The 25,839-nt window shown below is 39.7% G+C and overlaps 1 protein-coding gene across 2 annotated transcripts in view; it reads right to left on the bottom strand.

The window, feature by feature from the left end:
• MCM8 (minichromosome maintenance 8 homologous recombination repair factor) overlaps positions 1-25,839 on the bottom strand; it is a 44,499-nt gene that overhangs the window by 6,166 nt on the left and 12,494 nt on the right. The window contains exons 9-17 of one of the 2 annotated variants that reach the window (XM_025399415.1): positions 21,696-21,847; positions 21,258-21,453; positions 17,230-17,260; positions 16,049-16,189; positions 11,866-12,007; positions 6,484-6,679; positions 4,208-4,427; positions 3,094-3,303; positions 1,872-1,948 (exon numbers count right to left, since the gene is read on the bottom strand). In XM_025399415.1, coding sequence (XP_025255200.1) covers positions 1,872-1,948; positions 3,094-3,303; positions 4,208-4,427; positions 6,484-6,679; positions 11,866-12,007; positions 16,049-16,189; positions 17,230-17,260; positions 21,258-21,453; positions 21,696-21,847 — 1,365 coding nt within the window. The remainder of the gene's footprint in view (positions 1-1,871; positions 1,949-3,093; positions 3,304-4,207; positions 4,428-6,483; positions 6,680-11,865; positions 12,008-16,048; positions 16,190-17,229; positions 17,261-21,257; positions 21,454-21,695; positions 21,848-25,839) is intronic. The other variant, XM_025399416.1, reaches the window with a different exon arrangement.

Here is a 25,839-nt window from a genome sequence, read left to right as displayed (position 1 = left end):
ATACTTGGGAGGCTCAGGTAGGAGAATCACTTGAACCCAGGAGGCGCAGGTTGCAGTGAGCCAACATGCACTCCAGCCTGGGCCACAGAGCCAGACTCTGTTTCAAAAAAAAAAAAAAAAGACTTGCGCTATTGATAGTAAACAGTGTTTATTGAGTGTCCTCTAATGTATCAGAACCCTATTTATCACTTTATAGAGCATCACTGCATGACACCTCAGAGCACAATCCTTTGTGGTGTGTTTTACAGCAGAGGAAACTGAGAAGCAGTGTGTAACTTGCCATGGCAGCTCCAGGTTGGACTCCAGAGCCCTTGCTCTTCCAGCTATGCTGCACTTTTGTTCACAGCCAAAGGGGAATAGCTGGGCAAAACCACCTGGTTCTGACATGACGCAAGCCCCAGAATCAGCAGCTACTAGGACAAAAGAATTCATCTACCTTAGAAGAATCAGAAATTACTTAACAAAGTAAGATAAATAATTTCATCTTCAATATATTTTTTGGTCTTGGAAAAGTAGATTCCTAACAGATATGTATTTTCATTGCTATGAGAGGATATTAAAAATGCATTTTAAATGAAAAGAACAAGGTATAGTATGTATATGGTATGTTGTTATAGTTACCATTTGTCTACAAAGAGGAAAAAAGAATATATAGATACATAGTCACACAAAAAACTGCTAATAATTGCCACTGGCTAGCAGGAAGAACGGGATAGCTATTAAATAAGCAGAGTAGGAGGAAACTTTTTCCACTATATACTTTTTTTTTTTTGCTCAGTCACCTAGGCTCGAGTACAGTGGCACAATCTCAGCTCACTGCAACCTCCGCCTCCCAGGTTCAAGCAATTCTCCTGCCTCAGCCTCCCAAGTAATTGGGATTACAGGCGCTCACCACCATGCCTGGCTAATTTTTTGTATTTTTAGTAGAGACGGGGTTTCACCATGTTGCCCAGGCTGTTCTCGAACTCCTGACCTCAGGTGATCCACCTGCCTCAGCCTCCCAAAGTGCTGGGATTACAGGTGTGAGCCACTGTGTCCGACCTATACTTTTTGAACTTTGGAATTTTGAAGCTTATGAAAGTATGGACCTATTAAAAATTTTTTTAGCTGGAATAAAAAACCTACCTAAAATAGTATTTCTGATTTTTAAAAGTCTATGTCTAAGGTAAACATATATGCTCAATTAATTTTTCTTTTCTACCTTCTAGGAATCATTATCTACTAAATGATGTAAAATGCAAAGGATACAATTTACCAATATTTATCAAAAACCTATAGTATTTACTGTTGAACCCAGAAATATCACTTCTGAGAATTTATCATGTAGGTGTACAACTTACCCACATATATAGTATCTTACATAGAACATTACTCACTGTAGCATTATTTAAAAGCACAAGAATGGAAAATATCTATGTGTCAATAGGGAACTGATCAAATATACTATATAGTATATCTACACTATAGAATACTCTGTAGCTATAAAAAAAGAATCTCTAATAAGAAAAGATCTCTGAATATATTGTTAAAATTCAAAACTGATACAGAAGAGTGTAATCGGTAGACTATTTATGGAAAAGCAGTGGGTTTCTGGGTGAAGGGCGAGTAGGTGGTAAATAGCACAGGAGCTAGCTCTTCTCCAATAGGTTTTGGAACTGATTATAGCACTATGTAAATGTATTACTCATTCAAAAAAATTTTAAAGATTATTTACACAGTGAGAAATATTTTAAACTAAGAAACGATACTCTGTTCAGGAGGAAAATAAGTGACCCAATGGGCTAAATAAAAGCAGCCTTGGCCTATTGCCTAATTTGAGATGGGAAGATAACTGGTATTTCATTTAAAACTATTTGATATTTTTATCTTACCTATATTTCATAATTTCCACTATATCCTCAGCATCTTCTTTCGTTGCTTCCTCTCTCAATTCCAACCTTGCTCGTGCCTTTAAAAGAAAACACCATTTTCAGATGACAAAAGATGAATATATTTACCATAGTATGTCTAAGCTTTACTTCATTTACTAATTTTACACAAAAACTGACCTTTAGGTGAGGAAGGTCATAACATCAGAAGTCAAAATATGAAAATAACTCTCTGGGCTGGCGGTGGTGGCTCACGCCTATAATCCCAGCACTTTGGGAGGCCAAGGTGGAAAGATCACTTGAGCCCAGGAGCTCGAGACCAGCCTGGGCAACAAAGTGAGGACCTGTCTCTACAAAAAAATTTTAAAATTAGCTGGGTGCGGTGGTGTATGCCTGTAGTCCCAGCTACTTGGGAGGCTGAGGTGGGAGGATCGCTTGAGTCTGGGAGGAGAGGCTGCAATTAGCCTTGATCATGCCACTGCACTCCAGCCTAGGTGACAGAGGGAGACCCTGACTCAGGGCAAAAAAAATAAAATAAAATCTGAAACCTTGACTATGAAATTACAACTCACTTAAAATAAGGATAAAACTCGTTTTTACTTATTAATGTATCTTTCTCAGTATTCATTTCAGGAGATTGGATGATAAAATACACTTGGTTTTCCCTTGCCTTTTACTTTTAGGAAATCATGCCTAACCAATATGGTAAAACAACAAAGAGGAGTTAATCAGATTTTAGGAGCTAAAAGTCCAAACTTTAAACTAGCTAATCTTAACTGCTGGAGTTCTCTTAGTATTTCACAACTGTGAATAGATATTACTACTGTTAAAAACACAGGCACTATCCTTGTGAACCTGTCATGTAATAAAATAAAATACTCAAGATACCTGACACATTCCGTGTTCCCATATACTCAACTTGGGATCTCAGAATCCTAGTTAACCTAACCACTTTTCAGACATTCCAGGAGTCTCCTAAGAGTCAGTCAAAGAAAAACAAAAGTTGCATGCTAAGTAATTGATTGTATGACTAGAAAGAAGTAGCTATACTTTGATATGTTACAGACATGACAAAACCTTTTTTAAAACTTTCATCCATCCATTTCTAACGTCTCTCAATAGAAAGAAAAACGGAGTCAGTTATGCAGACAATACTTCAAAAGAGAAGTCAAGGCACACCCTTCCCCTTTAAGCCAAAAAAGCATGACCATAAAAAGAAACAAACCTCTGTCAGACGAATCAAAGATTCCAGCTGCCTGGTAGTGATTGGTGAGCTATTTAACCTCTGGCTCTGTTTCCGGAGCTCAAGGTAAAAATCTTGAAGAACTTGAGCAGCTTCTTTGGATAGCCTTGGGTACACATACTGTCGAGCATAGCCAATGTACTTTCTCAATAGCTGGTGGGGAATGGGATCTATTGTTTCTCCAGGAACCACCTGAAGCATGATTAAAAGGCCCAAGATAACAAAGATAAGTGGCAAATAAAATCTTTCTGCTAAAATAACTTGTTTAGGCCAGGTGCAGTGGCTCACGCCTGTAGTCCCTGCACTTTGGGAGGCCAAGGAAGACACATCACCTGAGGTCAGGAGTTCAAGACCAGCCTGGCCAACACAGCAAAACCCCATCTCTACTAAAAATACAAAAATTAGCCAGGTATAGTGGCACGTGCCTGCAGTCCCAGCTACTTGGGAGACTGAGGCAGGAGAATCTCTTGAACCTGGGAGATGGATGTTGCAGTGAGCCGAGATCACACCACTGCACTCCAGCCTGGGCGACAGAGTAAGACTATGTCTCAAAATACATAAGTAACTTGTTTAGACAAATACACAATTCTAAAAGACTCTCCAAATCAACCAAACACTTTATCTGACTTAGATTCCTTTTTTTTTTTTTTTTTTTTTTGAGACGGAGTCTCTCTCTGTCACTGAGGCTGGAGTACAGTGGTGTGATCTCAGCTCACTGCAACCTCTGCCTACCAGGTTCAAGCAATTCTCCTGCCTCAGCCTCCTGAGTAGCTGGGATTACAGGCACACACCACTACACCCAGCTGATTTTTGTGTTTTTAGTAGAGACAGGGTTTCATCATGTTGGCCAGGACGGTCTTGATCTCTTGACCTCGTGATCTGCCTGCCTCGGCCTCCCACAGTGCTGGGATTACAGGTATGAGCCACCGCGCCAGGCTGACTTAGATTATTTCAAATGAAGTTTACATAAACTCTAGTATTGAAATATCAAAAAGTTCTGATTAAAAAAGTTTATATCCTGCTCTACAATAAGCCACACACTGAACTTTGACTTTCAAACAGAACCAAACTGAATAAGGAGAAGAAACATTTATACCTTTAGTCTTTCTAATAATGGTTTCTCAGAAACTACTTCAAGTACCGAAGTATTTGAATCTTGACTATTCGTACGAGCTACTGTGACACTGCTAATGGTTCTCTGCTTTCCAGCTCTTATTGCAATCACATGTTCAGAGAGTAAGTGATCATGATGCTCATTTGGAGTATCTAACAGGATAAAGACCAAATCAAATCTGGATAGTAGTGCACTCCCCATTCTACGAAGCATGAAAGAAAGAAGAAACAATGATTGGAATCAAAAGGAAAAACAAGAAAATTGTTTACTCACTTGTTTACTACTCAAGTTCCATGCAGAACTTGAAAAACCAAGATTTAGGTTAAAGAAATAAGCAAATAGCTTCCTGGATTTGATGTATCCACCCACTGCAACATGGGCACAAGAATTACATGTATCTACCCTGGGTAGATTGAGGACATGGCCCTTTCTCACACCACCAAACCCACTGAATTCTTCTTTATGTCCTATTATCACTAATTAGCAATACTGCTACATGACATATCAGAGGTTAGCTAGTTCAGTATTTTGTTCATGATACCATTAAAAAACAAAATCTAAGTCCCCTGGATTTTTGTTCAATAGATCTGATTTTTCTAATATAGCACTTTGTCATTTTACTAAAGAAAAACTACTAGTAGGTCGACTTTTTTGGTGGTGGTGGTAAATACCCTAAATCTCCAAGTACAAATTGTGTATTTCACTATGTATCAAACACTGTTTCTATATTGATATATTATTAAACAACAGGAAATTAACTCCACTCCCACTAGGCTTAAGGCTCTAATTTTTTAGGAGGCACTCTTTTGTCTTTTTCTCACTTTTGTATCACTTATTTTTCCTTTTCCACACATTTTGTCCAAGGGGTACAGAATGAATTAGAAGAGAAAACACAGATATAAACATTGTTTTTGAAAAAAGTGGGATCACATCACATATTTAAGTATGTTAATGTGCTCTTCTCACTTAATAGTACAGCACAGACATGTTCCCCCATTAGTACATACAAAGCCATTTTTGTTCTCATAATCACTACAGTCTTACTATAGTTTTAAGGTGTTTCCAATTTTTGGCAGCAATAATGCTGCAATACCATGCTATAAACCTATCATTGTGCACTTGTATGACTATTTCTGTGAACAGTAGTCCTAAAAGTAGAGTGGCTATAACAAACAGAATGTGCATTTAGAATTGTGATTAACATACCAAAGGGTCCTTCAAAATAATAAATTGTGTATGTGAGAAACAATTTCTTTTTTTTTCTTTGACATGGAGTCTCACTCTTGTCACCCAGGCTGGAGTGTGGTAGCACAATCTCAGCTCACTGCAACCTCCACCTCCCGGGTTCAAGCAATTCTGCCTCAGCCTCCGAAGTAGCTGAGATTACAGGCGGCTGCTATCACGACTGGCTAATTTTTGTATTTTTACTAGAGACGGGTTTTTGCCATGTTGGCCAGGCTGGTCCCAAACTTCTGACTTCAGGTGATCCAACCGCCTCAGCCTCCCAAAGTGCTGGAATTACAGGCGTGAGTCACCCGCCCAGCCAGTGAGAAACCATTTCCACACTACTTTGCCAATAATGATTAATATTTAAAATGTTTGCCAATCTGGTGGATCTCACTGGTACTTCATTGTTTTCCAGCCTCCCAAAGTGCTAGGATTACAGGCGTGAGCCACTCGCCCAGCCATAGAGAAACCATTTCCACACTACTTTGCCAATAATGATTAATATTTAAAATGTTTGCCGGCCGGGCGCGGTGGCTCAAGCCTGTAATCCCAGCACTTTGGGAGGCCGAGACGGGCGGATCACGAGGTCAGGAGATCGAGACCATCCTGACTAACACGGTGAAACCCCATCTCTACTAAAAAATACAAAAAACTAGCCGGGCGTGGTGGCGGGCGCCTATAGTCCCAGCTACTCGGGAGGCTGAGGCAGGAGAATGGCGTCAACCCGGGAGGCGGAGCTTGCAGTGAGCTGAGATCCGGCCACTGCACTCCAGCCTGAACGGCAGAGCGAGACTCCGTCTCAAAAAAAAAAAAAAAAAAAAAAAAAAAATGTTTGCCAATCTGGTGGATCTCACTGGTACTTCATTGTTTTACTTTGCAGTGTTTAAGCACATTTTTGTGCATTTATTGGACATCTGTAACTACTGTGAACTATCCATGTATTTCCCATATAGTTCTGTGAACTATTTCTTTTTCTTATTGAATTAGAGTGATTCAATATATTAAAGGTCTAAATATTTGAAGAGACTTACTTTAAATTCTCAGAAACTGTTTTGGCTTTATTGTAATGTCCTCCAACTGGATTTGCAGCAGCAATAATGGAAGTTCTTGCAGGAAGGCTACAAACCACACCAGCCTTAGCCAGACTAATACTTTGCTGCTCCATGGCTTCCAACAAGGCTTGATGTTGATTCCCCATCTTATCAAATTCATCGATTCCACAAATACCTACAATCAAAGTAGAATAATGCAGACAAAAACATTTTTTCTTTGGTTGAGTTCCAAATTTTATAGGATAGAAATTGTTTGACAATAATTATTGCCATTGGTTTCAGCAGTTAAAATTATAAAATGTCATACAATGGAGAATTACTGTTTGTTTCACCACAAGTAACACATTTGTCTTATTTAACTAAGTTTTCTGTAATAGTTATTCCTTTAGCATTTTTCATACGCAAGGCACTGTGTTGTGAGGATTACAAAAATGAAGAGGAGGTAAGAGTAACCCTCAAAACGTTTAAGTACTTAAATTCAAACGGGTGAGATTTTACACACACACACACACACTTTATTAAGTATACTTCAAAACACATATAATAAGTTTATTATGTTTAATAAGTATATTTCAAAACCTATACCAGGTATTGTCTATACACTTCTATGCACTTCTAGGGAAATCACCTAACCTCTTTAAACATAATACAATGCACCACTACTAACTAAAGGCACTGTATGTACCAGGAATGTCATGTCTATTGCATTAAGTTATTGGAGATTCTCTAACATTACCTTGTAATATTTGTCTTCCTTTCTCCCCATACCAGTTAGGTTAGTATCTGGGGGTCACATCTGAAGGGCTTTGCTGTGGTTAAACCCCTCCGTATCTACTCTACACCCAAGTAAGCCTTGCTAGCACAGAGGAGTATATGGAAAATAACTGCTGATTAGTCTTTTTGACCCCCAGCTGCTAACCTAACTGGTATGGGGAGCAGGGAAGACAAATAATACAAGATAATGTTAGAGAGTCCCCAATAACTTGTGTAATAGACATGACATTCTTGGTACATTCAGTGCCTTTAGTTTATTTCAACAGATTTTATTCTATCCTTGAATCCATTTCTGGTTTCATGTTTGGGTTTTCTACTTCACAGAACCAATTATGTTGAATTTCCTTTGTTCTCTCTGTTACTTCCCCTCTAATTGCATTAAGCTTTGTTCTTTTGCATTCACTGTGATTATCTCAAGCCTCTCCTCTTTATAATTTCTCATTCAGCAGTGTCAATTTTACATATTAGTTTAATAACATTGTTAGTCATCAATTTGTCTCTCACATCCTTATCTTTTTGTTTTGAGCTATTTCATTAAATTTATGTTCTTATCAAACATGAAACACGGGAAATTTTCATTTGTTCCTTAGATTATAATTTTGTCTAGAGTGAGGTCTTTTATTGGGCATATTAAATGTCTTTCTTTCTTCCTACGTTATTTCTTCATAGCTGCTATGCTGTCTCTTTATCTTGCTCATGTATAACAATGGCTGCTCTGTCCAAACCTATTTTTTCCAACACAGTATACATGAATTCTTGTCAATACTCTTTTCCCAATGTAATTTCATCCCATTTTTTCCTTTCCAGCTACAGTTTGCACTTTTCGGTAACCTAAATGATTTAGGAGGGGGAAGCAAGGGGGGGCTTTGTTGAACTTTGTGCAACTTTTCTTGCTGATCTCTCTTCTGAGGGTTTACCCCCCTCTGTTGGGAATGTGTCCCATATTCATGGCAGGGGATCCCAGTGCATTAGCCTGTTCCTGCTGTTCAATGTGGAGCTCTGGGACATAGTGAGCCTTCCCTGCCTGTGCTAAGATCCTAGCAGTGGTATACTCATAGGCTTTATCTCCACCTTTCCCTGGGCTGTCTATTGCTCTGTCTGCCTATACCTCTCTGGATTCATGGTATTACTGGAAATTATCAAGATTGCTAATACAGTTCCTCAGAGATGGGGATGGGGTAGGAACAAAGTCAAGCTACTCCCTACTCTGGCTGTCACTGTTCAAAGTGGAAAGCAGGAGCTGGCAAGCCTTTTCTGCAAAGATGCAGAAGTACATATTTTAAGTTTCACAGGCCATGCACAATCTTACATATTCTTGGGCTTTTCTGTTTGTTTGTTTGTACTTTACAATCTTTTAAAAATATAAAAGCCAGTTTTAGCTTGTGGACTATACTAAAACAGGCTGCTGGCTGGTTTGACCTATAGACCAAAGTTTACTGACCCCTTGTTTTAAAGCATAAAACATAAACTTTGAACTTTTTTTTTTCTTTTGAGAGACAGAGTTTCGTTCTGTTACCAAGGCTGGAGTACAGTGGCACCATCATGTCTCACTGCAACCTCCATGTCCTTGGTTCAAGCGATTCTTGTGCCTCAGCTACCTGAGCAGCAGGGATTATAGGCATGTACCACTTCACCCAGCTAATTTTTGTATTTTTAGTAGAGATGGGATTTTGCCATGTTGGCCAGGCTGGTCTCAAACTCATGGTCTCAAGTGCTCCGCCCGCCTTGGCCTCCCAAAGTACTGGCATTAAAATTTTTTAAAAAAACCTCCAAATCACCTTCTACTTCTAGTTAATGAAAAGTTGCATGGTTTCATGAGTATCATCTTTTTATTACCATATTTTACCTGGTACTTAGCAAAGATATTCTCACTTCTGATGAGCTATATAATAACCAGATACATGTTTTTGGTATTTATTTATTCAGCAAATATTTACTGGATATAAATGCAATAAACGTATAAATTCAATAAACTGAATGCCTTCTATATAAAAGTACTATGTTCTAGACATGCCGGGTATGGCAGTGAAAAGACAAAATTCCCTGCTCCTGTGAAGCTTACGTTCTACTCAGTCAATACAGGGGGTAGGCAATTAAAAAGTAAATAATATAGAAGGTAAAAAGTGCTATGGAAGGAAAAAGTAGATTAGGGTAAGGAAAATAAGGTCTGCTAAGGTGGCAGCAGGGCAGGAGAGGTTATAAGTTAAAATACAGTATTTAGGGAAGGCCTCACTGGGATCAGGACAGTTGAGCAAAACATGAAGGGGGAAAGAAAACAAGCCTTTGCAGCTCTATCTGGGGTAAGAACATTCCAGGCAAACGGAACAGCAAGTACAAAGGCCCTTATGAGGAAATGTGACCTGCCTGGTGTGCTGGTGGTGTCCAAGGTAGAGCCGCCAGTGGAGCTAGAGAAGACGAAACATGGGAAGCAGCAGATAAGGAGGCAAAAGAGGTGAAACGCCAGAACATGAATGGCCCTGGACCACTCTCAAGACTTTGGCTTTCACTCTGAGCGAGATGAGCAGTTACTGGAGGGTTGTGAGCAAAAGAGTAACATAATCTAATTTTTAATGAGATTACTGTATTAAAAATAACAGGAAGGGGTAAGGGTGGTTGCAGGTATGCCAATTAGGAGATTACAGTAATAATCTACGTGAGACATGATGGTGCCATGGACCAGGGACAGATTAATATGGGGTATGAGAAAAAGTCAAGGATGGCTCCATGTTCTCTGATTTGAGCAATTAGAATGAGAGAGTTGTCATTTACTGAGATGAGGAAGACTGTGAAAATAGATTTGAAAGGCGAAATCAGGATTTTAATTTTAGACATGTTAAGTTTGAGAAATCTGTGGAGATACTGTGTAGACAATAAGAAGTATGTGCCTGATATTTAAGGGAAAAGAGATTATAAATTTAGAATTTTTCACAGATAGGTAGGTAAAGCCAATGAAACAATACAAGATCACCAAGAAGGTAAATGCAGATCTAGAAGACAAAAGGTCCAAGAACTACACCTAAGTTAACAAGTAAGAGGGTGTGGAGATGAAGAACCAGTAAAGACTGTGAAAGAAGTAAAGAATGAAGTAAAGTGGCCTGGAAACCAACGAGAGTTAAGGGTCTCAAGTAGGAGGGAGTGATTAACTGTGTCAAATGTGGCTACTAGGTCCTGGGTTCAGAAAAGTGGAAGTCACTGGAAAACCAGGAGTGAACAACCTTAACTTGACTGGAATCTGGGCACTGCCTGACAGGAACATGTTTTTCCAGTGAGGTGAAGGCATCACAAAGAGAAACCTACGTGGCAAAGCCCAGTGTAGAGGTTTCTTCTTGCTGGGCCCTATGCCTGGATTTCTTATTACCTATCACTCAAATCCTCAAAAAAAACAATGAGTTGGTTTACAATACGGCAAAACTATTCATTCTAAAGTAGGCCAGGTGCGGTGGCTCATGCCTGTAGCCTGTAATCTCAGCACTTTGGGTGGTGAGGTGGGTGGATCACTTGAGGCCAGGAGTTCAAGACCAGCCTGGCCAACATGGTGAAACCCCGTCTCTACTAAAAATACAAAAATTAGCTGGATGTGGTCATGCACACCTGTAATCCCAGCTACTCAGGAGGCTGAGGCACTAGAATGGCTTGAACCTGGAAGGCAGAGGTTGCAGAAAGCTGAGATTGCACCATTGCACTCCAGCCTGGGTGACAGAGTGAGACTCTGTCTCATAAAAAGAACAAAACATCTAAAGTAACAGCTCTTAATCTTTTTTTTTTTTGAGACGAGTCTCGCTCTGTCTCCCAGGTTGGAGTGCAGCAGCCCAATCTCGGCTCACTGCAAGCTTCGCCTCCTGGGTTCATGCCATTCTCCTGCCTCAACCTCCCGAGTAGCTGGGACTACAGGCGCCTGCCACCACGCCCGGCTAATTTTTTTGTATTTTTAGTAGAGACGGGGTTTCACCGTGTTAGCCAGGATGGTCTCAATCTCCTGACCTCGTGATCCGCCCGCCTCGGCCTCCCAAAGTGCTGGGATTACAGGCGTAAGCCACCGCGCCTGGCCGCTAACAGCTCTAATCTCTTACTGCAAGTCCTCTGTGAGCCAGGGATGACATCCACCTTTTTGTCAGTGCCAAGATTTTTAAACTATTTAGAGCTAAATAATAGTAATGCATTCAACAAGTATTTACTATGCCCCTATGTACTAGGTAATGGGAACATGGCAGTCAACAAGACATCCAAATCCCATCCTACAGGGAGCTTACTATAAAGCTTCAAAACAGGCTTTAGAAAAAAAGATCACAAACGTGACAAGTGGTATGAAATGGGATGGGTAGGGAACTATACATATTTATTTGATTTTTACATATACTTGTATCTGCTATAAGATTCTGAAAATGAATGACATTAAGTACAGTTTCAATTCTGTAGTATAAAAATGATGATACTGCATTTCCAATGATTATTTGTGACAGTGTCAACTTACTGGTTAGGACTGTGCTATCTAAATGTCTCTTAAACAGAATGTAAAGAAATTAACTGAAAAGGAAAAGGCTTTTTAAGAAGTACCAGAATCACTAGTTATTCCCTTTGGTTTCTCACCTTGATCACCAAGTACCAGGGCACCAGCTTCCAAAGCAAAATCTCCAGAGGAACTATCTTTTGAAAGAGTTACTGTCAGACCAGAGGTGGTCGTGGTGTTACCACAAACATACACACCACGTGGAGCAACATTGCATGCTGCCTAAGGAAACAAAAAGTTTAAGGGAATCATCCAAAGTAAAAGGGAAGTAATAGCTAACAGCAGGTGCTCACAAACGTTAGGTACATGCTAGGTATTCTTTTAAGAGCTTTACTGTACAAGGTGCACCATCACCATCAGAGGAAGGTATTATTATATCCTGATTTACTGATGTCAAAACCAAGGCCAACAAAGAGTGAATGAGGAACTACACAGCTATGAAAGTGGGAAGTCAGGATTCAATCAAACCCAGGCAGTCAGATTCTGAAATCTGTGGTCATATAAATACTCAACACAATTCTAATTTATCCTTCATTTTCTAGTTCAAAAAGCAAAAACATGAGTACCAATTTTAATTTTGAAGGTTCCAATGCTTCTTTAAACATCAGGTAATAAAATGGCTTAATACATGCTCACCTTCTGAGCAAACATGCTATAACAGGCCAGAAAAGTAAACAGCACAAGAGTTAAAAGCATAGCTCTCTGCAGTCAGGCAGATGTGTTTAAATCGTGGCTCCACCATGCACCAGCTGTGTGGCTCTCAGACCTCTCTGAGCCTCAGCTTCCTTATGTTTTATCACAGCATTGCCCTGAACAATAAATGAAATCATGTATGCAAGGCACTTGATTTGGTACCTGGCACATAAGGCTTGAACGGCTTGAACCTGGAAGGCAGAGGTTGCAGAAAGCTGAGATAGTATTCACATCTCAAACACCCACTGTTATCTTATGCTGCTGGCTCAATAAATAGTAATTACCATTATTTTTGTTACTTACATAGTCTTTCTGAGAAACCTTATAACACACAGAGTATGATGATTTACTAGGTAGTCAGAAAAAAACACAATTAAAAATACACAGTAAATGGTTCACAACGGTTGGTGTTAGCCTAATTTTTATTTTGTTTTGTTATATTTATTTATTTATTTATTTATTTATTATTTCTGAGACAGGGTCTTACTCTGTTGTCCAGGCTGGAGTGCAGTGGCACAATCCTAACTCACAGCAACCTTGAACTCCGGGGCTCAAGTGATCGTCCTGCCTCAACTTCCCTAGTAGCTGGGACTACAGGGGCATGCCACCGTGACTGACTAATTAATTTTTTGTAGAAACAAGGTCTCACTATGTTGCCCAGGCTGGTCTAAAACTTCTAGGCTCAAGTAATTCTCCCACTTCAGCCTCCTGAGTAGCTGGGACTATAGGCACATGCCATCACACCTAATTTTTTAAAATTGTTTTTAGAGACGGGATCTCACTATATTGTCCAGCTTGGTCCTCCTGCCTCAGCCTCCCAAAGTGTTGGGATTACAGGCATGAGCCACTGCACCCAGCCTGTTAGTCTCGTTTTTAAAAACCCTGGCTTAGTGTGGCTTAGATGTCATACTCTATGCTATTCAGAATGTTTAATTTCCACTAATATTACAGATTCTATTTTTAAATGGAGCCAAAAGCATTATTCCAGGTCTGAAAAACAAGGAAAACTGCCAGTGTAACTTCTTGGTATTAACACTTTCAATACCACTACATATATTTTGGAACAACTATCTGCCAAGAAACATTGGAAAAAAAAAAAAAAAAGCAAAAAAAGGAAGTTTTATATACTGCAAGCAATATGTATAAATTATGAGATGTGTACAGATAAGACACTCCAGGGGTTAAAGCAGGCTCCCACCTATAATTCACGAATTCCAAAGTTACACACACACACGTGTACACCACCACAAAAGACAGAAAAAAAAGTTGTAACAATTCAGATCCCCACATGCATCTTTTCCGACATATTCTAAATATACTGTTTTCTTTCCTTTTCTTTTTTTTTTTTTGAGACGGAGTCTTGCTCTGTTTCCCAGGCTGGAGTACAGTGGCACAGTCTGGGCTCACTGCAACCTCCACCTCTCGGGTTCAAGTGATTCTCCTGCCTCAGCCTCCTGAGAAGCTGGGATTACAGGCGCCCGCCACCACGCCCAGCTAGTTTTTGTGTTTTTAGTAGAGACGGGATTTCACCATGTTGGTCAGGCTGGTCTCGAACTCCTGACCTTGTGATCCACTCCCCCCTCTTTTTTTTTTAAGACAAGGTCTTGCTCTATTGCCCAGGCTGGGGTGCAGTTGCACAACCATGGCTCCCGGCATTCTCCAACTCCTAGGCTCAAGCAATCCTCCTGCTGCAGCCTCCGGAGGAGCAGGGACTACAGGTGTGCGCTACCATGCCCAGCTAATTATTTTATTTTTTGTAGAGATAGGGTCTCACTTTGTTGCCCAGGCTGGTCTTGAACTCCAGGCCTCGAGTAATCCTTCCGACTCGGCCTCCCAAAGTGTTAGGATTACAGGCGTAAGCCACTGCACCCAGATTCTTGTTCATTATGAGCTTTGTTTCACCTATAAGGGGTACCCTGAGCCTCTGTTGTCAGGCTACATTGTAGCGAGGTCTCAGAGCAGAATTTATTTTTTAAAAAGTAGCCCCAGCTGGCCAAAAGGAACCAAACATAGATGAAATGTCATAGTAGGAATTAAAATGACTGGTTTAACACTCAACCACAGGCAATAAAGGATAACTCAGATATGAAGGACAGTGGGTTTATAGTGTAATAACAAGATCAAAGCAGTTCGCAAGCCTGGCTTTGTGGACTGTTGTACACATATAGACACTAGGACTCTAACATGGAAATTCTGAACTCAATTGGCTTGTAGTGGGCTATGGTATTTTCAAAGAGCTCCAAAGGTAATTAAGATGTACAGCCAGGTCCCAATCCTTGGACAAAGATTTAGGAGACACACTACTACAACTTACAAAAGGGCCAGAGAAGCCCTGGTCAATTTTCCACATCGAGTGAAGAAGGGGGTCACAGGCATTTTTAGAAAGTACACTGGCTGAGCGCAGTGGCTCACATCTGTAATCCCAGCACTTTGGAAGGCTGAGGCAGGCGGATCTGCTTGAGCCCAGGAGTTCGAGACCAGCCTGGGCAACATGGCAAAACCCCATCTCTACAAAAAAAGCATTAGCCAGGCATGGTGTCGCATGCCTGTAGTCCCAGCTACTTGAGAGGCTGAGTTGGAAGGATTGCCTAAGCCCAAGGTGGAGGCTGCGGTAAGCAAAACTACACCACTGCACTTCAGTCTGGGCAAAAGAGGGAGCCCTTGTCTCAAAAAAATAAAAGTAGAAAGCACATTACAGCTGGCTTACTGGGAGTCACTTTAAGGAAACTACAAACATACCAATAAGCAGCACCTTCTAGAGCCATCATAAAACCCAGCAAAGGAAAACCACTAGGCTCTGACTGGCAGAGGCAGAATCTTCTTGGGGATCTACAAATGACTGGTCACAGCAGTTGCCTTGCTTTGGGCTGGGCGTGGTGGCTCACACCTATAATCCCAGCACTTTGGGAGGTTGAGGTGGGTGGATCACTTGACCAGCTCAAGACCAGCCTGGCCAACACAGCAAAACCCCGTCTCTTCTGAAAATACAAAAATTAGCTGGGCGTGGTGGTGCACACCTATAATCCCAGCTACTCAGGAGGCTGTGGCACAGGGATTGCTTGAAAGTGGGAGGCGGAGGTTGCAGTGAGCCCAGATCACACCACCGCACTCCAGCCTGGGCAACAGAGTATGACTCTGTCTCCAAAAAAAAAAAAAAAAAAAGTTGCCTTAGCAGACTGTTCTTAAAGCCCAATACAGTGTTTATGTACTTGTACGAGGGAGAATAGGTGACCCTGTTTTAACTCCCTTGAACTATTCTGTTCATAGGTGAGGTCACATAACAACGACAAAGACTAGCAAAACAATGGTTAGAGAAATGGTTAATATTTCCTAATAGTTGATGTCTCAACAGACCAGGATGTTTGTACAGCCTATGTAACAGGAGACTGGCTCAATTCAAAAATATGGTCAGATATAAGTTACATATTACTCACACAAACTCCAATTCACTTATGCCACCTAACCATGTCCTCTGGAACACACACAGTACACGCTTTGAGAAAATTCACTTGTGAATTATTAATGCATTTTACAAGCAAAAGAACAAACACTAAATGACTGATTTTCTACCTGTAGCATCTGACTTTTTCCTAGGCCTGGATCTCCAACAACAAGGATGTGTGGGTCTCCTCGAATTGGAATTCTGTTTTTGTCATCTGCAAATTTCTGGCTTCCTCCAAAGAGTGCTAATGCCAAACCTGCTTTAACAAGCTCAAGTGCGAAAAAAAGAACAAAAAACAAAAGTAAGGAAAACATAAAGATGACTAGTAAAGAAGGTACTCCCCTCCTTCTATAACATTGATTTGTTTGGGGATTGCTTTAAAAGCCTGATTGAATGTTAATTTTTTTCTAAGAAAAGGAAGTCTAAAAACAAACTTCTATCATGTAAATGATTAAAAAGTAAAAACTTGAAAGCATACAAAATCAGAGAGGTATCTTAGAAATTACTAAGACCTACCTTGCAAGGCATAAATCCATTCCACAAAAACGAGAAATATTTTTTTTTCTGCTTTAATACTGGCAGTGTCTAGTCACTTTAAAAGCCCATGTCTTACCAAAAGTAGCTGGGTGTGGTGGCACGTGCCTGTAGTCTCAGTTACTTGGCAGGCTGAGGTGGGAGAACTGTTTGAACTTGGGAGATGGAGGTTGCAGTGAGCCGAGATCGCACCACTGCACTCCAGCCTGGGCAACAGAGCAAGACTCCGTCTCAAAATAAATAAATAAATAAAATAAAAGTCCATTTATATTTACTCTAGTTGGTAAAAGTTTTTTCTTAAAAGGAGCTATACGGCTGACACCTATAATCCCAGTACTTTGGAGGCTAAATTGGGTGGATCATTTGAGGCCAGGACTTAAGAGACCAGCCTGGGCAACATGGCAAAACCCCATCTCTACAAAAAATACAAAAAAAGTAGCTGCACATGGTGGAGGATGCCTGTAGTCCCAGCTACTAAGGAGGCTGAGGTCAGGAGGATGACCTGAGCCCCAAAGCTCGAGGCTGCAGTGAGCTACGACTGCGCCATCACACTCTAGCCTGGGTCACAAAGCGAAACCCTGTCTCAAAAAATAAAAAAATAAAAATAAAGGAGCTATAGTTTGCTTGCCTCCCATATTATTAGTTTACAAATAAAGATTCATGTTAAAATATAAGTAACTGGCCAATAGAAATTTGCTATTTTCTGGAAAGTCTTTATATGTTATTTTTGCTAACTTTGTGTACTTTTTGAGTAAAGACGAAGTAAAATACTTACTTCATGACCAAAAATGACAGGGCAAAGCGAGCTGAAAAACAGAACACAACTTATAAATTCTAATTTATACTTCATTGATCCATTAGATCTCCTTTACAATTTGTTTAACTTGCTTAATATCAACAAAGACAAATGTAAAAAATTTACATCCCCTCAACTCAAATTTTATTCTTACAGTAAATTTCTCAAAATTCTTGGTTAATCTATAAAGGTTAGAATGTTTTAAAAAAACTCTGCCTGGATAAGGAAAAGAGGATACTTGCAAAGCATCTTAAAGTAACCAAATACAATGTTGCTCTTCTTGTACAACTGGCCTTAAAATGCATCACAATCATGGTCTTCCATTTTAGGATACAGGATTATATTGTATTTTATGTGAATAGACATCTTGAGACTGTGAAGCCAAGACATTGACAGGAGACTAAGAAGTGAACTCCGTATATAATAGTGTAAGATGCGGTAAAATTTCCTTTTTTTCAGTTCAAGTCAAAAGGTCAAATTAAATAAGAAAATGAGGTGGGGTGCAGTGATTTGTAGAACCAGAAAGTTCAGAAAGGTGGGATAACTCAAAGCATGGGCCTCCAGGCTACAGGTAAATCTAAACATTTTCTGGTTGACAATTGGTTGAGTTTGTCTAAAGACCTGGGATCAACAGAAAGGAATGTTTGGGTTGCAAGAGGTTGTAGAGACCAAAGTTTTATCATGCAGATGAAGCTTTTAGCTAGCAGGTTTGAGAGAGAACAGGCTGTAAAATGTTTCTTATCAGACTTAAAATCTGTGTTGATGTTAATGCCAGAGAGGTATAAGGCATGTCTGACCCCCACTTCCCTTCGTGGTCTGAATCAGTCTTTCAGGTTATATCTTGAAAGCCCTGGCTGAGGAGGAAGTCTGTTGAAATGGGTGGGAGGGCCTTAGAATTTTATTTTTGGTTTACAGGTTCATGCCTGTAATCCCAGCATGCACTCTGGGAGGCCAAGGTGGGAGGACTGCTTCAGCCCAAAAGTGCAAAACTAGCCTGTGCAACAAAGTGAGACCTCAATATCTACAAAAAAAAAATTAAAAATTAGCCAGGCGTGGTGGCACACACCTTTAGTCCCAGCTACTTGTGAGGCTGAGGTGGGAGAATAACTTGAGGCCAGGAGTTTGAAGCTACAGTGAGCTATGATTGTGCCACTGCAATCCAGCCTAGGCAACACAGCAAGACCGTCTCTAAAAAAAAATTTAAAAAAGAAAAAGAGTATAAAGCAGTACATTTATATTTGTCAATTTATAAACAAGGAACAAACAAAAATAGGGTGGGAGAGAAAACCAGGAGTAAAATGTGAGTCTTTATTCCCTTTTAATATATGTAAACACAGAAGGAAGTGGTAGTGTGCTCGTATCCCCTTGGCACTCACTGTTCAGTATGTTCCGACTTCCTACTGGCACCTGCACCTGTCTGCCAAAGACCTTTCTATGGCCACACAAGCATCATCAGCAGGCAGGATGGACAGGCCAGAAGTGCTGAGGTGTTTAATACTCCTGGGGGCAGTCCCAAATGTAGGCCCTTAAATGGAAAAATATTGAGGCTGGCTTTCCACAGTGGAGTGTTCCACTGGCCCAGGAGGATTATGTCCCAGATGCTAGTGGGTCACCTGTTCGTTAAGGCACCTACACTAGCTGCAATCACTTCCCCATTTCCCTACCAGTAACTCCAGAATCACCTCCCAAGTAAACTATGTTGACCCAAATCATTGCTTCTGAAGGAATCTAAACTAAAACATAAACTTCCACTGTCACCTAGGCTGGGTTGACAAACTTTTTCTTAAAGGGCCAGGAAGTATTTTCAGCTTCGCAGGCTATACTGTCTCAGTCACAACTACTCAACTTGTAAACCTGCAAGCAACTATGAACAGTAAGGTAAGTAAACAGGGTGGGGCTGTATTTTAATAAAACTTGACTTACAAAAACAGGCAGCCTGCCTAGTTTGCCAATCTCTGCTAGACTGATAATGGAGGACCATGAAAAATTCTAGTTTTGATGCTGAAATCACAAACATGGGGGGGGGAAGCAAACTGTGGGAAGAAAACTAAAGTTTTCCATACTTTTCTATAAATATGGGAGAAGAGGGACCACTAAAAACATTCAGTTTTAATTTAATTTATAACCATTAAGAGGAACCAAAGATGTTTGGATTCTCAACCAGGTTGCTTCCTTGGCCACCTGCTCAAAGGACTCACTCCCAGACTACCCCAGCAACCCTAGATTAGAGCAGCCTCTCTTCCAGGGTGGGTCTGGATGGCTATTTATTCAGAGGGAAGTAGGATTTAGGGACAAAAAGCCCCTGTGGAGCACTATTCTTTACTCAGTCGGCTAATTAACATATTAAAGCCAGAAAGAAAAAGCATCAACTCCTCTTACAGACCTGAGCCTACTGAACAGCAAAGCATGACAAAATCACTATTTTTTAATTTAATTTTATTTTATGAGACAGAGTCTTGCTCTGTCACTAGGCTGGAGTGCAGTGGCACAATCTCAGATCACTGCAACCTCCACCTCTCAGGTTCAAGAGATTCTCCTGTCTCAGCCTCCCAAAAAGCTAGGATTACAGGTGCCCGCCATCATGCCCAGCTAATTTTTCCATTTTCAGTAGAGACAGGGTTTCACCATATTGGTCCGGTTGGTCTCAAACTCCTTGACCTCAGGTGATCCACCCGCCTCAGCCTACCAAAGTGCTGGGAATACAGGCGTGAGCCACCGTGCCTGGCTAAGATCCCTTTTTATAATACAATGTATTTCAAAACATTCTCAGTTCTTCACCTCTCTTAGATATATCTATTATTCAGTCTCTCTCATTTTCTCCGATTTCTTCAAAATTACCCCACAATTGTCAAAAAATTATCAAAAGTAACAGTATGTTGCAGTAATTAAGTACATTATAAAATCCCACTTAATCTTTAGAACAACCTTCTGAGGTAAGTCTTACTATTTCCATTTTAAGGTGATACAAATAAAGGGGAAATTAAGTAATGTATCCCAGATCACACTGGAAGTAAATGCCCAAAGCAGGAGTCTAACTTAGGTTTGTCTCCAAAGAAAAGCTCTTAACTACTAAAGCAAAAAATGCCTATACTTTGCTTCTTCTCCACGGCATGGCAATAGCATGGAAATAAAATTATCAAATATTTATTGAATATATATTACTTCTATTTGAATCTCTATGAACAACACCCTACATAGAACTAATTGAAGTGGCTTTGGAATTCACTGTCACCTCACTCTTCTGTTGAGCAACAAACTTCTTGTGTAAGATAGTAAACACTCCGTATTGTTTAAACTAGAGATCAGCAAATTTTTTCTATAAAAGGACAATGCAAAAATATGTGAGCCATGTATATGTTCTCTGTCACAACTATTCAACTCTGCCACTGCCGCACAAAAGCAGCACACTATGTAAATCAATGAGTGTGGCTGTGTTCCAATAAAACTTTATTTATGGACACTGAAATCTGATTTTCCTTTTTTTTAAAGACAGAGTTTCACTCTTGTTGCCCAGGCTGAAGTGCAATGGTGCGATCTTGGCTCACTGCAATCTCCATCTCCCAGGTTTAAGTGATTCTCCTGCTTCAGCCTCTCAAGCAGCTGGGATTACAGGCGCCTGCCTGCCACCACGTCCGGCCAATTTTTGTATTTTTAGTAAAGACAGGGTTTCACCATGTTGGCCAGCTGGTCTCAAACTCCTGGCCTCAAGTGATCCGCCCACCTCGGCCTCCCAAAGTGCTGGGATTACAAGCATGAGCCACCACATTTGGATGAAATCTGAATTTCATATAAGTTCACGTGTTGTGAAATACTTTTAAATTTTTTCAACCATTAAAAAATATAAAAACCATTCTTAGTTCATAGGCCACACTCACGTGGATGGTGCACTGGATTTGGTACATAGACTGTAGTTTGCCAACCATTTTGACTAGTTTTTTGTTACCTGTAGCCAAGAGAACCCCCAACATGCATGTATGTAGTAAAATTTTAAATGACAGCGTACATACTTGACAATGAGTTTAAACAGGTTTTCTTCAGCTTGAATCTCTTGGATGGCATAAAGGTCTTTAAGTGAGAACTCCATCAACATTCCATGCTTACACCCATCCTCAGAACTCTTTGTTTTCTGTCCTTTGCTATTACTAATAGAATTTGCTTCAATGTACAAAAGGAACATACACTTGTCATTCTTATTTCGAGAACCTGTAAATTAAAAGTTTTAAATACAATAGTTGGTATTTTCATTTTCCCTACAATGACTCAACTAGAATATAAAACAAAGTCATAGTGAGCTACAAATAAATGTTTTTTTTTAAAGGGAATGTTTCATCTTATGTAAGCAAAAGAAATTCCTCAAATTATTTGAGATTCAGGAGCATCTTAGAAAAGATGAATGTTGACAAATCATTATTGAGAGACAAATAATGAAAAGAGTTGTACCATACCTTCTTCTGCATTTGAGACTTTGACAATTCCAGTAACAGTCACTGTGTCTCCCGGGACACAGCTATCCACAAGATCGTGAACAAGCTCACATTCTATTGTTCGTGGAATCCGACCTGCTTCTCTCTGATCATCAGACATCAACTCCTGAATTCTAAAAAGTTTAAATGGTTTTCAGTTAGAATACTTACTTTGGATGGTTTCTGCAAGACATTAACTATTCAGAGTTCACATGATGCTGAGCAAGATAAAGGCAGATTTGTTTATTAACAGTTTAATGGTGTATCTAAAATTACTTCAGCAGTTTCCAATTCAAGATAGCGGAATGAGTGTATGTATTTGCCTAGCCTTCCTCTAAAATGTCCATCAAAATGAGTCACTAAAAATTTGGGGGTATGTAGAGGTATCATCAGAAAATGAGATATTAATGAAATTTTTGAAAACAGCAAATGGTAAAGTATTGACGGATAAAACAAAATGAAGTCCGGAATACACATAGGCAAAAGCTACAAGTGTACAAGAAAAGTGGGACCCAATGTTCTTAGCAGAGCCCCAGAGGAGCTTCCAAGTTGGATGTGGCAGGAATGGAGAGCAGGAGTGGATGGCTGGAAGAAAACAGGGTTATCAATTGAAAGACAATAGTTGTTGAGAATTTTTGGAGAAGGTGAGTGGACAGTGGGTAGGGGAAGAATGAGTACTTTATCATTTGGCAAAAACCAGAGCACTGTTCTAAGGAAACAAACCCATCTCCTCTGTGAAGGGAGCTAAAGTGTGCAGTGAGAATATCAGAGCTTCAGAACAAAGACTCTTCATTCTACCATTTGAGAAACCCAATTCCAATTCAAAAACACATTCATAAAGCAAAATCTGACAGCCCAAACCCCTATCTTTGTATTCAGAGGTGAAGTCTTGTGAGAAAAAACTACTACCTCAAAAATTGCAAAGGAAACCTATCCTACCTACTTCAAATACTTTCTCATTCCTCATCAGATATTTGAAAACTAAATGGCAATAATTCAGGAGCATTAAAACCAAAAAACTGCCTAAGAGTTTTGAGAAAATATTGCCATCGCAAAACAGGAATAAGCCGCTATAAAAAGGGAACTATGGGAATACAAGTACGAAATCAAGAAAATTTAAAGTATGTATATAAAAATCAAACATTTGTAGAGAAGATATAAGAAAAAGCCAAAGAAATCTAGAAAACAGCACAAAGCAAATGAAAGAATGAGGAACAATTTAAAACAGATGAATAATCCAAGGACTGCCTCTGATAGGAAGATGAGAAAACAGTCAGATATTCTAGAGTTGAAGACAAAAGACCTTGCCAATCAAGCAGGATAGAGACAACTAGATACACTTTCACTGTTTCAGAGCACAACAGATAAAATGGTTACAAAGAGGAGGAAAAGTCCAGTCCTCAAAGGAATGAGAATCAGACCAGCACCAGACCTCTCATAAACAGCAGAGAAAATTAAAACCAAATAGACTTCGATAGCTGGCAAACTCTTAGCCAGACTAAGATCCAAATAAAGACATTTTCAGACATGCAAGGGCTTAGAACTTTTTACCTGTCATGTATACTTTCTGAAAATTTACTGAGAACACTCCTTAGAAAAACAAAATGTGCAATGAAGCAACATCCCAGGATGAAGCAGGAATGCAGGTCTGGAGAACTACTGATCCAGACTCAAGCAGAAGGAAAGTGTGTTTTTTTGTTTTTGTTTTTTAAGAATAAAAGGTGGATTCCATGTATTCCATAGTATATTTAAGAGAGAATGGAAAATTATGATGAAATGGCAGAGGCATACTCTAAGAAGTAAAACCAGCACTCAGAGACCTTAGGAAAAATAAAGTACTAAACAGCAAAGTTACAGTCCAAATATGATGCACACTAAAATGTGGGATAATTCCAAATAACTAGCAGAGTATAAGAAAAGATAATTTGATGCTTGGGTTATTTTCATTTAAGGGGTAAAAACCAACAAAACAAAACTACAAAACCCAGGGACATAAATTACATCTCCTTTGCTTGGCATTTGATCACTTCACTTGGTTCTTTGTTGAGCTGTATTTACATTTTTTATGTTAATAAAATGGCAAGGGAAAGGAGTAGAAGGACCGCCATAATGAGGACTTATCAGACGAAAAGGGGTGTTCCGTATTGGGACAAAGCTGGAGGTTTTATGTTAATTATTGTGGTAATAAAGTTATTGGCCCCTAAAATGGAAGAGACACCTGCCAAGTGGAGCGTGAAGATGGTCAGATCCACAGACACTTCTGCATGTGCTAGGTTTCTTGCTAAAGGGTTAACTGTACAGCCAGATTCAGCACCGGCTTCGACTACTGAGGATGCAAGTAGGAATAGAAAAGATAGTGGGAGAAGTCAGAAGCTCATATTATTTATCTGTGGGAATGCCATATCAGGCATTTTTATTAACATAAAAATGCAAATGCCTGCTTTATTGTTGTTGTTAGACATGACCTATAAATAAAGTCTGGAAGACAATTAGAAGACAAAAGATAAACCTTGACAATTTAAAGTAATGTCAAAACTGAGAAAGTCTAGAAGTGGAAGATAAAAGAACAAGTATGTTTCTAAAGTCCTCAGCTCACATAGAATGAATGCAGTAAAGCGAAGGATGAAAGACACGCAAGAATGGTATCTAAAGTTATGTATAATGTAACAGCAAGTTGTGGGGACTGTGCCTTTCCACACTGATTGAATTTTTAAAAACATGTACATGTTATTACATTAAAGCATTTTTTACTTAATAATTAATGTAAGTACAATCATTGAACATTAAAATAATAACTTTGGAATACATTCATCATACATCTAGATTACCTCTCAATGTTTTTCAGGTCATGGGCCAGGTGCTGGCATCCACCTAACCTGCATGACTTCAAACCCTGCTCAAGTTCACTCACCACTTCACCATCAATTCACCCCCCCAGACCCACTTTTTAAAGATAAGTCACATGCAGTAGTGAGAAGGAAGGAAAGAGTAGAACAAGGAGTTTGATCTGTAAGTGACTCTGAATAATCAATGGAAATAACTCACTACCTCGACTAACCCTTTGTCCCTCTTAAGTGGTAAAAGTCCCACAGACTGGGTTGGAAATTAGGCTTTACTATACTCATAGGCTACACGATCATACTCAAGAGTCTTAAACTTTTCCTCTTATAAAACGGGGTGTTTGTAAAGATCTCACTATAGTACAATTATTACACATGTTGGTCTTAATTTTTCAGGGAAGAAGGGGGTGAAGCAGTTAGTAGCAGACCATCTTATCTTTTCCCTAGGTTCTTAGTTTTTAGGACCATCTCATTTCAGCCAGGTTTCCTAGAGAGCACTGACTTCAAAACCATTCGTTATTTTATATTTAGGGATGAGCTACAGGTCTACAGCTAGAAAAAACTGAATCAATTACAGGATGAAAAATACATACACAAAGAAAACTCTGACTTGCAAAAAAAAAAAAAAAAAAACCTATAGTAAAATGCCCCATTGCAACATTGAGAACATAAAATGAAACATGCCATTTCAAAGGAAGTCTTTATCTGAAAACTTCAAAACAATATTATTTCTATCACAGCTTATTATGGAATGAATCATACAACTTTGCTTATGGCCTATATCCAGTTCAATTAATCACATAATTGAGATATAAAATCAACTATTTCTCAGTAGGACATAATATTTGCATAATTAATCCTTTCTGGAATCTGACAGACAATAAATTTCAAATAAAGACAATTATTTCAGCCAGGAGTGGTGGCTCATGCCTGTAATCCTAGCACTTTGGGAGGCTAAGGCGGACGGATCACAAGGTCAGGAGATCAAGACCATCCTGGCTAACACGGTGAAACCTCTAAACTAAATCTCTACTAAAAATACAAAAAAATTAGCCAGGTGTGGTGGCGGGCGCCTGTAGTCCCAGCTACTCGGGAGGCTGAGGCAGGAGAACGGTGTGAACCCGGGAGGTGGAGCTTGCAGTGAGCCAAGATCGTGCCACTGCACTGCAGCCTGGGCGACAGAGCAAGACTCCTTCTTAAAAAAAAAAAAAAAGACAATTATTTTAACATACAAACTCTTCATCAAATAAACCGTCTACTATACACTATTATACACTTTGTCATTG

This window comes from Theropithecus gelada, chromosome 10 (genome assembly GCF_003255815.1).
Source record: "Theropithecus gelada isolate Dixy chromosome 10, Tgel_1.0, whole genome shotgun sequence".
NCBI lineage: Eukaryota > Metazoa > Chordata > Mammalia > Primates > Cercopithecidae > Theropithecus > Theropithecus gelada.
This window is presented reverse-complemented; position numbering and strand designations above follow the sequence as displayed.